The sequence below is a fragment of the Mercenaria mercenaria genome, chromosome 7, assembly GCF_021730395.1.
Source record: "Mercenaria mercenaria strain notata chromosome 7, MADL_Memer_1, whole genome shotgun sequence".
NCBI classification, from domain to species: domain Eukaryota; kingdom Metazoa; phylum Mollusca; class Bivalvia; order Venerida; family Veneridae; genus Mercenaria; species Mercenaria mercenaria.
Window position 1 is genome coordinate 54,381,267 of NC_069367.1, and position 13,001 is coordinate 54,394,267.

The 13,001-nt window shown below is 35.1% G+C and overlaps 1 protein-coding gene across 1 annotated transcript; it reads right to left on the reverse strand.

The window, feature by feature from the left end:
* Positions 1-6,570: 6,570 nt before the first annotated feature.
* LOC123555382 (uncharacterized) lies at positions 6,571-8,820 on the reverse strand. Its single transcript, XM_045346026.2, has 3 exons — positions 8,798-8,820; positions 7,070-8,452; positions 6,571-6,596 (listed from the first exon to the last, which is right to left on the reverse strand). The coding sequence occupies exons 2-3, from the start codon at positions 8,076-8,078 to the stop codon at positions 6,571-6,573; spliced, it is 1,035 nt and encodes a 344-aa protein (XP_045201961.2). The 5' UTR covers positions 8,079-8,452; positions 8,798-8,820.
* Between the last annotated feature and the right edge of the window lie 4,181 nt (positions 8,821-13,001).

Here is a 13,001-nt window from a genome sequence, read left to right on the forward strand (position 1 = left end):
GTTTTTTTTATATATATATTGTATTTAAATATAACAGTAAAGTCGCTCTCACCTGTTTGACCTTTTTCATTATTATGTTATTGGCGATTATTGTTTGTCAACAAACATTCACTACACAGAAGCAAAGTTTATTTCTTATTTCTTACTTTATGTCATAAAACGACAAAAACAGTTTGCACCACTAAAGATTGCATAAAACGTACAAATGCTACAGATATCACATGTCATGCTTATTTCTGAACATTTATTAGTAAAGAATGAAGATATTGTTTTACATCATATTTTACCAGTTATGATATAACTTTCAGCATGACTGTAAATATTTTTTTTAAAAATCAAGTGAGCTGCAAGACTTCTTTATTACACTGAACGTCAATAGTAGGAAATGAATGTTTATTTAGAATGAAATATGTGGCTGAATTCAATTAATATTGCTTTTCCTGTTGAGGTATTGTTCTTGTTTTAATCTAACGATCTTCCAATATATAATTGCCTGTTTTTCCATTAGTGAAACAGCTGTTAAAACAAGAGAAAGTCTTCTAGACGTTGAAGATAAGCTGCATTGTCAAATCCTGTAATGGTGTAATTGTATTACTTTGTTGAGCATCTACTATATAAATCTTTTGCAATCAGTCTGTTACCACAAAATTTCAATGCTGCGTTGAACGTATTTGTAATACTAGTATGTTTTGTCTAGCTAAATAAATACGGAAAATATTCCATTTGTGTTTTAACAGTAAAGTTTATTTAGATTTAAAATGAAGTTCCTTTGACACTAAACAAAGTTTATTAATAATGGTTTATTGAAAAGTTGCATTTAAATCAATATTTTTAAAAAAATAAAAACAAACAGAAAAGAAGTGGTGTGTATCTTCTTTTCACATAATTTCATAAGTAAATACAAGTTTAAAAAAAAAACAGTATAAAGGCGGTACTTAACATTTCATTCTTACTCTATAGCAAAACTAATCAACTGCAGCTCCCACTCTCGTCATTGGTGGAGAGTTCAAGGTTGCAAAGACAAGACTGGTGGTCACTCTTAAGGAGTCAAAGGATGACTTAGTCCGAAAAGCAGGAATTAAAACGCGGACTGGACGGAAATTGTCTGCAAGCCACGCAGTTAGCCAAGCCGAAAGTAGACTCCAGCACAAAGATGTAGTCGGAACTACTGCTGCTGGACGTCAAGGGCTGGGTATCATCAAAAGCTAGAGATGAGGCTCGGCGGACAGTATCACAAGGAGGCAGATGATACAGAACGAAGTACGCTTGGCAGAGGAGGAAGAAAGAAAGACAAGAGCACTTTCCATAGGGGCCCAAGGCGCTTGGACGAAGCTGACATGGGCAGAAATCCGGCGCTACGAACCAGTCAGACTCCGCTTCTTGCTAAGATCTGTTTATGACCTGCTTCCGTCACCTGCCAACTTACACTAATGGGGACAACAAGACAACCATATTTGTCCATTGTGTGACAAAGTAGCAACCATGGAGCATGTGTTTTCAGCCTGCTCCACACCGGTAACGCAAGGCAGATACAGGTGGAGACATGACTGTGTACTCGGAGAACTTGCAGACACCTTGGAACGTGAGAGAACTAAAAAGGGGGCAAAGCAGAATCCGCAGATGATACAATTTGTCAAAGAAGGTCAGACTGCATCAAAGAAGAACAGCAACAACGTCCCTCCTTGATGAATCAGACAGGTGGGAAATGGCAGTTGATCTCAGAAGAAATATGATCTTCACTAACAGCGTACAGACCAAACTGAGACCAGACATTGTCATTTGGACCAGGAAAGGCAAATGCCTGGCGATGATGAGTTGACAGTTCCTCGAGAAACACGCTGTGAAGAAGCTTATGAGCGTAAGCGGGCCAAGTAAACAGAGCTCCAAGAGCAATGCAGAGAGCGAGGAAGGAGGACATGGCTCTTCCCTGTTGAAATCGGGTCGAGAGGCTTCCCGGCACAGTCCTTATAGAGAATGTTCAGCGTCATGGGAATCACAGGGGGAAAGAGGAAGGCCATTGGAAGGCTTAGTCTCGCTGCTGAAAGGGCATCCAGCTGGTGGTGGCTCAAGAAAGAGGAGAAGAGCTGGAAGCCAACCACTGACTCGTAGTGCCTGATCAACACTACGGACCCGCCGCCTGGAGAGTGTCGTGGGATTAAAGGGTCGAAACACTTGACAACGGGCGGTTCCTGACCGAAGATGTCAGTGGCTAAAGCGGTACAGAACAGTATTAAACACACGCTCTATCTTGTTTTGTACAAAGTTAAAAAAAAAAAAAAAAAAAAAAAAAAGTGAACAGGGTAATTTAACAGGGATATATCTCAATATTCTGAACCATTTAATGAGTAAAAATAAAAGTAAAAGTCAATATCGCTCACTCAGGAGACGATGTATAATATATTAATCACTAGAGTAATGTCCCATTTTAATTAAATTCTGCAGATATAATTTTACTACTCATATCTTTACTGTTTGTTTAAAATTTAACACTCATTTATTGAGGAATGCGAAATATTCTTGTATTTTCTTGCCTTATATCATATTCATCTCATATTTACTATTACTACACATTTTCTGCCCTTATTTAAGTCTATACCGTGACAAGTTCATATTTACCATCATTTTATTTATAGTTTACAGACTCATCCAATTGATAAAAGCCATTAGGCTGGCTTGTAAATGGTTATTGCGGAAATTAATCAAATGCATTTTAAATATCTTTTATCTGAATTGCCTATCACATATTATCTGGTTCCGCGCAACATTGACTTACTCCGAAAACCTCAGCTTTGAGAATAAAATAGAATAAAAAACGGATTTTTTACAATAGAAATATATGATTCGCTGTACATTTTATAGATCTATATAGAATTCGCTCGTAGTTCCTTAATTAACTTTTCCAGAAATACGCAAATTTGAAGCACTTTGTGAAACGTTAAAACACCGTTTTAATTACAAAAGTTCTTCGTAAAGCGACGTTCTTTAAAACAGCTTGTTGCAATCAAGATTAAAAGGAAATGTTCCTTTGAATCATTGCGAATTTGTTGAATATATAGAGGATATTTGTTTGTTTTCAGTGAATATGGAATATATCTCACTTCGAAGTGAGAAAATTTCAAATATTTTCACGAGCGCGTAGCGCGAGTGAAAATGTGAAAATTTTCTCACTTCGGGGTGAGATATATTCCATATTCATGAAAAACAAACACATTTTCTTTTTATTTTATGCTCAATTACGTTGAGATGTGCATTTTGCAACTGTATCTTTGATATTGTTATTTAATGTCAATGTCACAGGATCAGAAATACAAGATACAAGATACAAGATACAAATTTTATTTAAAGTCGGTGTTAAATATAAAGACAACATTAGCTATGTATAGTTATTGACCGACATAAATGATAAATAGAAATCAATATGAAACAGAATATAAACTGTGCATTTTGCCTATTACAGTTTATTGAAATAATGAATATATATCTTGCGTGTTCTCTTGCAGCTCTTACATTGGGTGAGTCTTTTTACATTATTGTAAGACGGTTTACACTATTGTATATACGAAACAGTATTTTACTTGGCTTTTGGTTTTTATACGGTAGTATTTCTACCTTTATACGTCATCTAATACATAAAAATATTTTAAAATTTTAAATGACGAGACATTTATTGAATTGTCTTGAAATGTAAAGAAAAAATAGTAACAAATGTAGATAATTTATAGGTAAAATGTTAAAGAAAACTCCGGAACTGCAACTGCTTCAACATAAAATTTGAAGACAGCATTGGTGTAGAAAATTAGTTAAATACATGGATAATAATTGTTTGTGTTTGTAACAGGAATAAGGAGATTAATCGTTCAAAGTTTTTTTTTCTTTTGTGTAGTCAAAGGAGTCAAAAGTAAACAACATTTCTTTTGCACGTTTTCATGTAGAACGTACGCCTGCTTCCATCACACTTTTTCATTACTATACATAGAATGCATGTTTCATGCAATGTTTCAACTATGGTAAAAATCTGTAACTCGAAATCAAAAGTGTTCGATTCTAAAATAATTTGATGCGAACGTGCATATTTAAATTTTTATAAGGTAACTTTATACTTTATAGCTATCCAATATTAAAAACTTAAGAAATATTGGCTTTGGATGACAATCTAGTTATAACTGACTTAAATCCGAAATACACATTCTGTCATTTAAAGCATAATATTATGTATAAAGGAAGCGACATCTCGCATTAACAATAATTAATTTTATGATTCTGAAAATGTGTGTGAAGCTATCAATAATACCATCATTGATTAAACGCACCCTTAAGTCACATTTTAAAATGTTTGCAACGTTTTTTTTTTTTATTGTTCCTTCTTGAGAAGGAACTCTTTAATTTGGTAAGTTACACTTGACTGAGCAGCTGACCTAGAAACCTGATGTAATATTTCAATAGAAAGCTGGCTGTTCAGTCAAACTCCTTGACCTTGGAATACTTACAGGATTGACCAGGTCAATGTTTTACTCAACTGAAAGTGGTAATCGGATTTACCGTGTTGTTGGATTTAACAATTTATGTAAAATAACTAGCGTAAATACTTACTTGACATTTTTGGCAGTATAAAACAACATAGTTCTTTTTCAAAATTTTAGTTTTTTTTTGTTTTTTTTTTTTGTATTTTGGTACAGAAATAAACGCACCCTTGGTGCAAAATGTAACGCCCCAGGAGCGCTACTTAACATGGGTAGTCGACGAAAGGCCCCACCTGGAATGGATGGAACAACTTATTTCCAGCCAAGCCCCTGCAGGTGTCATATTTATCTCCCCAGCATCCAGTCTAGACCGATTGTGTTGGAAACAGTACCAAGTAAAGTAAATCACACAGCACTGAACACTAGTCGTGTTATTAGCCACAGCCGGGAATCGATCCGAGTTCGGGAGTCGAACCTGGATCACTGTCGTTGTAGTCCAAACTGCTAATCAATGCGCCACTGATTCCTTGATTAAGCGGGGGATACGGAATGTCAATAAGGTAGAATGGTCTTGTCCTTGTGTCTGATCCTGGGGTTCCAGACAATGATGACTTACAATTCTCTTTAGAGACCTATTATACAGCTGGGGTTTATGTCGGAACTTCGAAAGCTTTAGCAGACAACGTAAGTTTTGCTCATGTAAAAAAGACTGGACATTATAATGCCAATATCGAAATCATGCATAAGGAAACAGTTTCAATATCTATTGTGCTAAGGTTATGATGTATGATGAGACGAAGGGTATAGAATAAAGTGATTTCCTTCAGACAGCCGGAGTATCACGGCCACATGTTATTAACCAAGACTAGTATCACCACAAAAATGCTGTGAAATTATTACTACTTGTTGGGTAATAATTTTCACCAATGCTTAGCTTCCGAATATCTGCGAAATCATATTCCAACGAATATGCAAATAGATCATTTCACCACAAAATATACAATCTTGCAGACACATTGAACTTTTATACTTGCAAAATTAAATGATTTCCCAGAATATTTCGTCATAGTACAATGTTAATAATAAATTGCAATCTTTCAATGTATACGTTATATCGACTGATTTCATGCAATCCCTATTTTGTAGGTAACCTATTCAATTGTACATGGCGAGACAGAGTACTTCAGCATTGACCCATGGAGTGGTGAGATAACCTTTAGAAACACTGGTAATAGGAAAGTGAGGGTGTTTAGTGTCAAAGCTGTAGATTCCAACGGGATGGAGAGCTCCCAACCAGTGGCCGTTTGGTTCAAAGATTTGTTACCTGATAATTGCTAGTCAACACACAAATAAATATATTTCTTTGTTTTGTCTTAACACCGTTTATTTTGAATTATTGCCATTAGAAATATTTGCATATTTTTCTATACATTCATAAGTATACAAATCGTTTACTGTCTGCGTTTACCAGATTGACTGAAGTCCAGCTTAGTAGGAATCTCCTTGTAGACGTTTATCGAAAGATTACAACAGTTTGCAGGAGACAGGGAGAGAGCTTAATAATATTATATTAACCGTTCGAAGTGAACAAGAAAATGACAACAGTCGAACTTTTTTCACCTAAAAACATTACAGCCAAATGAAACTATGTTGCTCCATTATGCATACCAAAATTAAGGTCCCGACAAGATCTGACATGACCTTTGACTTTGAGATAGTGACTTGAGATTTTCGTGCGACACTCAACTTCATTGATGTTAACATTTCTGCCAAACAAAACTCTCCAAGTCATAGTCCGGATAAGAAAGATTCAGAGTTTAAATTAAAAAAAAATAAATAAAATGTTATGTTTATGCAATTTTATTCCAATCATTTTAAATGAACTTAATTCCTGTTAATTAATTCTATTTCTACCTTTGACGACGAATCAAAATCAGTCCGCAGGTGGTCGTGAAACTTAAAATCTTATTTGAAATTACATGTTAGATTTATTCAATATCTATTTGAAAGTTAGTATCCTCTTCACTTTGGACAAGCCCTAGCTATAGTAGCGAATAACTCGGTAGAGAAAATCCGTTGTTCAATTTCTGTTATATCCCCTGGAGGTTAATCATAGTATGGTGCAGCAGCTTGATTCTGGAAGAGAAAAAAATGACATTGAACCAATAATGAGATTATTTAGTAGATACTACAGATGTATTTAGTTTGGCATCGTTTTCAGCTTTCTTTAATTATAGCTTGAATGTAAAGAAATATTTTAGGGTTTGCACTGCTTTATGATACGGAGACGGGACCGAATCCGCGACTACTCGCCACCTAATCATATAGCTCACCGCCTCGTCAGTCTAATAAGGTATTAAATCAGTATGCATTCTATACCGGGACAGTGGCTAGATGTATGTATTTCTAAAATACTCTAAAGTGCATAACGTATTCCCAACTCTTCACCTAATTATACAGAGGCTAATAAGGTTCTAAATCAGTATGCATTCTACACCGTGACAGTGGCTAGATCTATGCATTTCTAAAATACTCTAAAGTATATAACTTATTCCTAACGAAAAAGAGAGAGAGAGAGAGAGAGGAATTAAAAAGCAGATATAACTCACTGTTATTTGGTGCTTCTTTATTTCTAGATTTTCCTGCTTTACCTTTAGTCGGTTTTTGCTTTGGTTGTTTTGCCTTCCACTCTTTCCATCGTTTAACTTCTTTACCAAATTTGGCATTCAGTGTAGCATCATTTGTAATGGATATAGTTCGTCCATGATTTCTTGTTAGGAATTGTTTATCCATTTCTATTGAATCATATTTCCTGGCAATTACTTGCATAGTTGTTAGCGCACCACAACGTTCTAGTCTTCGGAACACGTAAAGTCTTCTGTTGCCATTGACGACGTACCAAAGTTTACCCTCTTTTCCACCCTCCATTTCATTCGTCTGCATCACTTCAATGGGCGGGACATCATTCCCACCAAGTCTTATTTCAACTCTTCCATAAAGGAGAGCAATAAACGTTTGCAACATTGACCTACCGTCCGTGAAATGGGCAGTAATTTGATCATGTGTGTACCGAACTTCTGACGGCTTTAGATAGATAATCTCACGTGACTGATCATATAACTTAGTTACCATATATTCATCTCGTGGAGTTAACCCTTTTTCATTCTTTTTACTCATAACAAGAGCATTATTCTTCGTGTCTGCGTGTTCGGCTTTCCTTGGACTTTTCTTATCACTTTGCTTTTGGGTTTCTTTACGAGGCGAATCTGCTTTTGCATGCAAATCCTTCCTCTGTTTCACGTAAACAAACGGTTCTCGTGGTGTCCTTTTCGGTGAGTCAGTCGGCATGACTTTGTTTGCCGTTCCGACATGTTTACTGCTCTGATTTGTTCCGACGTGTGTACTGCTCTGATTTGTAGTGACAGAACTGAGTGACGACGGAACTGTTCTGATATCATGGTAATCGTTATGGATTTTCCTAGATATGTCTAAATGGTCTAGTTGATGTAATTTCTTTGTGTTCAAGTTTTTCAGAATATACCGCCTTCCTCTAGGCGAACTGGACGGCGAATATGAGTCAAAACTGTAGTCGTGACCGTCTGCATATCTAGACATCATAGTTATGTGTTGGTGTGTCAGTTTTGAGACACATGAAATCCTGATGTCTGCTCGAATAAAACGGAATTGTTAAATACACTTTCAGTAAACAAACGAGTACTTTTTAACGTCCTCAAGTAACGATGTATGTGTTTACATGACTGCCTTTGCCTCTTATCCCAACATTCTGAAAATGTAGGAATGTTTATAAAGACGTGTTACCTTCTGATAGTTTAGTATCTATCCAAGGTTTTGGCTGTAATGGCGTGTCTGTCTTTTTCTTCCTTCAAAACGAGATATTCCTATTTGTCAAGTATGAGGAGTTATTCCATATAAATACATAACTCATTTATCAAATTTATTTTCACTCGTTGCGAGGTCCCATTCTTACATATCTACAATAAAAAGGAAGTTTAGGTTAGTGTTCAAGTATTTTCTCGTATTTTCTCGTATAAGCATACAACATTAATATATGTATAAGTTCATTCCACCTTATTTGAAAAACGTTTGTGCACCTTTTCAACGATTATGCTAATCATTCTAAATAACCAATTTAGTCGTGGTGAAAATAGTAAACAAAGTAAAATTTATGAAACCTGATATCCTATATTAAGTCACTTGAAAACTCGCACGTCTAAACCTTTAAAAAGTGTACAAGTCATCTATAATAACAAAGTTGTTTTTTTTTAAAAAATCACATCTTAATATTCACAGTAACTAAGTACTCAGAATTTGTTTACGTTCTGATATAAAGTATAAAGAAGTGATCAGGCTTCATAAATATTCGGCGCTCAATTAAATCGGGCGTAAGCAAATATGAGGGTAGGCTAGGGTGAAAATTTTAATAAAATTTATTTGCAGGTGTGACTTAAGTAAGATCAGCCCATACTCGTCGATTGCCTTTAAATGTGTTAGATCACAAAAGTTAAGGACTAGAAACGATAACGTGAATTCCATCTCTTCTACAAATAAATATCGTGAGAGACTTTACCGTGCTAATACTTGCAGACATGCTCAATGACTGCATGCAATACATGATATGCGTAAATATTATGTAAATATAATCAAAACAATGGGTGTGTGCCTCTCAAAGGACACCGTCTCATTTTTTTCATATGAAACCGGTGCTGGTTTTCCAAGAAAAAAACCTGAGATTTATTCAAACAGGTTTCAGCTTTTTTGACAACTGTTAAGAATAAATCGGTATAAGCTAATAAGAATAAAACATACTTTTTATGTCATAACAAAATTTTACTAATTAAGTCGTTTTAATTGAAACTTTGTTACATGTATTTATACTTTGTTTTGATTTCTTGATATTTTTCTGCTATCCCCCTGCATGAACCCTGGATTTTGAAGGTTAACATCAAACAGCTGAACTTTACGATAGGGTTGGATATTGAAAAGTCGTTTTTCAAACATGTTATCAATGATATTCATTGATTACCAAGCTCAATAACTATAACACGAGGTATAGAAATAGATATACAATTTGTTGAAAGAAAGTCAACGTGCCAGGTGATTTAATTGAAGAAATTCAATTTCTCCTAATCATTTAGGTGATGCGATATTGAATTGTTACATTGTATATAACACTGACGGCCCTTGATCATTTTAAGGACGATTCTGCTTGTTTGTTTGGTTCAGGTTTAGAGCAGTTTTTTTTTTCAGTTATGAAACGTTCAGTTAGGTTAACCTGAGTACAATACAGACTTGTTCCTCACAACTAACAGACAACTTCCGCATATGGAATAGAGGAGAACGACTAATTGCTTCTTATGTATTGTCTACCGCCTGGGGTATATATATATAATATCCATATCAATAATATAGAAAATACTGAAATTATCAAAATAATGCATTTACAATTTATAGCCACTTGTCATGCATGATCTATACTGAAGATTGATATTCAAATATTATTTTACTTCAAGGACCATCATGTTATCAGTTTCTTTCTGTACCAAAGTTTTCTTGCAATCTCTACAATGTACTTCTAAAATGAAGAGGAAAACGCCATGTAGTTGTTGCATAACAATGTTGACGGTGGAAAATGGACGCAACCGTATCGTTCTCGTTATACCTGCACAACATTTTTTCAACAATCATGTACAGTTTTTTAACAGTTAATATTTTCTTTTACGAATAATTAAATTTGTAGTTTAAAAGATATAATAACTTACAAAGATGATACACTTCAATGTCAGGTCTCACAAAGAATGCAGTGTACACGTATACCTGAACATAGACAGTATGGAAAATAGACAGTAAACAAAAACGTACCTTTGTTTTTAGTAACAGAGAAAAACAGCGCTTCCGTGCTCTATAGACGCTAACGTTTATCCATGTTTAGCTGGTTTATTCTTTAACATATTGAGAACTATATAAAAACTTTATCTTAATTGTATGTTTACGAAGTCAACATGTAAGAAGAAAAGTTTGATCATTCTGAACTTCATTGAGTACCTATCTAAATTAAGATAAATTGAGCCGTGCCATGGGAAAACCAACATAGTGGGTTTGCGACCAGCATGGATCCAGGCCAGCCTGCGCATCCGCGCAGTCTGATCAGGATCCATGCTGTTCGCTAACAGTTTCTCCAGTTCCAATAGGCTTCGAAAGCGAACATCAAGGATCCTGACCAGACTGCGCGGATGCGCAGGCTGGTCTGGATCAATGCTGGTCGCAAACCCACTATGTTGGTTTTCCCAAGGCACGGCTCAATTCAGTTAGCCTTAGGCATTGATTTCTTTCACAGTAGAAAAAGTAGTATATCTTATTGTCTTACAGTGGTGCGCAACATTGAACCTTAATGGAGTGTTAAATAAAATTGCAAACGTACTATCTTTTACTGCTTACTTATTACAGTAGAACTGGGTTTAAACATTATTATAGGGAAACCCACACATGTGTCAGTCAAAGGCAAACCAGCAGTTCAGGTTTTAAGTGTTTTTTAGTTCTTGTTGATGTTTTTTTTGTCCAATTTATCGATGGGTAGCATTGTATGATTTCGCAGGGTGCTACAGTTTTGGAAAGTTTCAAGTATTTGATTGGTTGTTTGAAATTTAAAACGCCGTTCATACAAGCCGAGGTGCAAAACGTTTTAATTGTATGAAAAAGGAAATACAACCGTTCTTGTTCCCGGATTCCGCCCCAACCGACATCATCACACGAACCATAGGCGGAGGATGAACGATTAAGACGTGCATAATTATATGTCTTCAGTCAAAACGTTAGGAGAACTTTGTTGTTCCACACAACAGCTTTTTATCATAAATTACCATTTAAGTGGTAGGTAACTTTTCTTTTTTCGTTGCAGGGTGGTAACATTTTATAATTTTGTATGTTTTTATTAGTGCAGCATTGTGTTATCATGAGATTCTTAAGTCTTGTATTTTGCTGGTGTCACGTGAATGTTTTATCTTGGGGTATATTGACCAATCGTCATTCGGGGTGCGTTGTACACTGATGCAGCAAAGTTTTGTCTTTTCAGGTTTCTTGTTAGGCTGCAGTAACGTTGTATCATTCGGAATTCCGTTACGCATTGCCACAGTTACGTTTCTTGGACATTGTTCATTGTTACGGAAACATTTCATCATTTGAGATTTGTTGTATGTTGCCGCAGGAACGTTTATCAGTCACTGTGTCAGTTTCTTGTACATTTTTGCAGTAACTGTTCGCTACACCACTGGGTATTATTGTACATTGACACAGTAGCATATCATCAGTGGCAGTTTAATGTGTACATTATTGCAGTTACTCTTGTGCATTTCTCTCGACCTTTCTTGGATCTTGATGTTCATGCTTTGTCTTTGTAGTTCCTCTTTGTTCCTTACACATGTAGTACGCTTCTCGATTTAAAAGGATATTTTGCAGAAAGTACGGAATTTGACATATCAGACAATCTTTCTTTTTTTCAAAATTTAATTTATCTTGTATTTTTGTGTGATTACATAGTTACACATTTTCTACACTGTAATAGATCTACCTAATTGCAAAGATACGATAACATGTGAAATTGTGACTTTTTGGGGAGGGCTGTCGCTAATGTTGTCAAAACTTGTAGTCCGACCCATTTGCACTATATATATGTAAACATATGTATTGTTACCATTCATGTAATTGTAATAGTGACAATAAAATAATATTAAACTGACGAGCGGGTTTTTGCCAGTAAATGAGTAAATAATTAGCAGATGTATGAACAATTGTTTTTCATTATGATTTGAAACAAAGTTACTGGGCGCCACTGCTGCTGCTGCTCAATGAGTATAAATAATAAACGGTTACAGTATAATTCAGGCAATATATCCCATTGTTATATACCTTACTTTGCATAGAATAAAAGCCTGTAACCCAGGCCAAATAAGTGGAAGCGGGCATTGCAACTGGAAGCAGGCATTATAACCAGTTACTGGCTTGCCAGGGACGAGTGGCGCCATTTTTTTGTGTGAAAAAAATCGTTAACATCCGTATTTTACAAGATTAACTGATTCAAGCATTTGAGAAATCCTTATTGTGTTGTGGTATTTAATAAACAACTCATTTAAAAACAAGGCACGTGGTTTTAGCACTCTGAAACCAACACGCCCTCATACAATGTACGTTAAAATTTAGTGGTGCTAATAACCAATTCAGGCTCGCAATTACCGTTTAATTAGAGTATAAAATAGAACCAATATTATATTCCTTCACACAAAATTTCACAAAGGAATTGTACATTTTAATTTTTGTTTCTTCAGAATCTGAAAAACAACAATACAACACTGGTATAATATCTCTGATTTTAATGTCCATTTTTTTCAAATTTCAATAAATAATGGCAAAGCATAACAATATACAGTGAGATTTTAAACTTCAATAAAAATGATTTAAAACATATGTATTATACAATCAGTAAAACAACAACAAGGAATATTTTATGTTAACAAATTCTTTTAAAAT

Bases quoted from the DNA above. Each gene is read 5' to 3' on its own strand.
- LOC123555382 (XM_045346026.2), bottom strand. From the start codon at position 8,078: ATGATGTCTAGATATGCAGACGGTCACGACTACAGTTTTGACTCATAT. The intron at 6,597-7,069 runs GTGAGTTATATC...TTTCTCTTCCAG, and splicing joins TAAAGAAGCACCAAATAACA to AATCAAGCTGCTGCACCATA.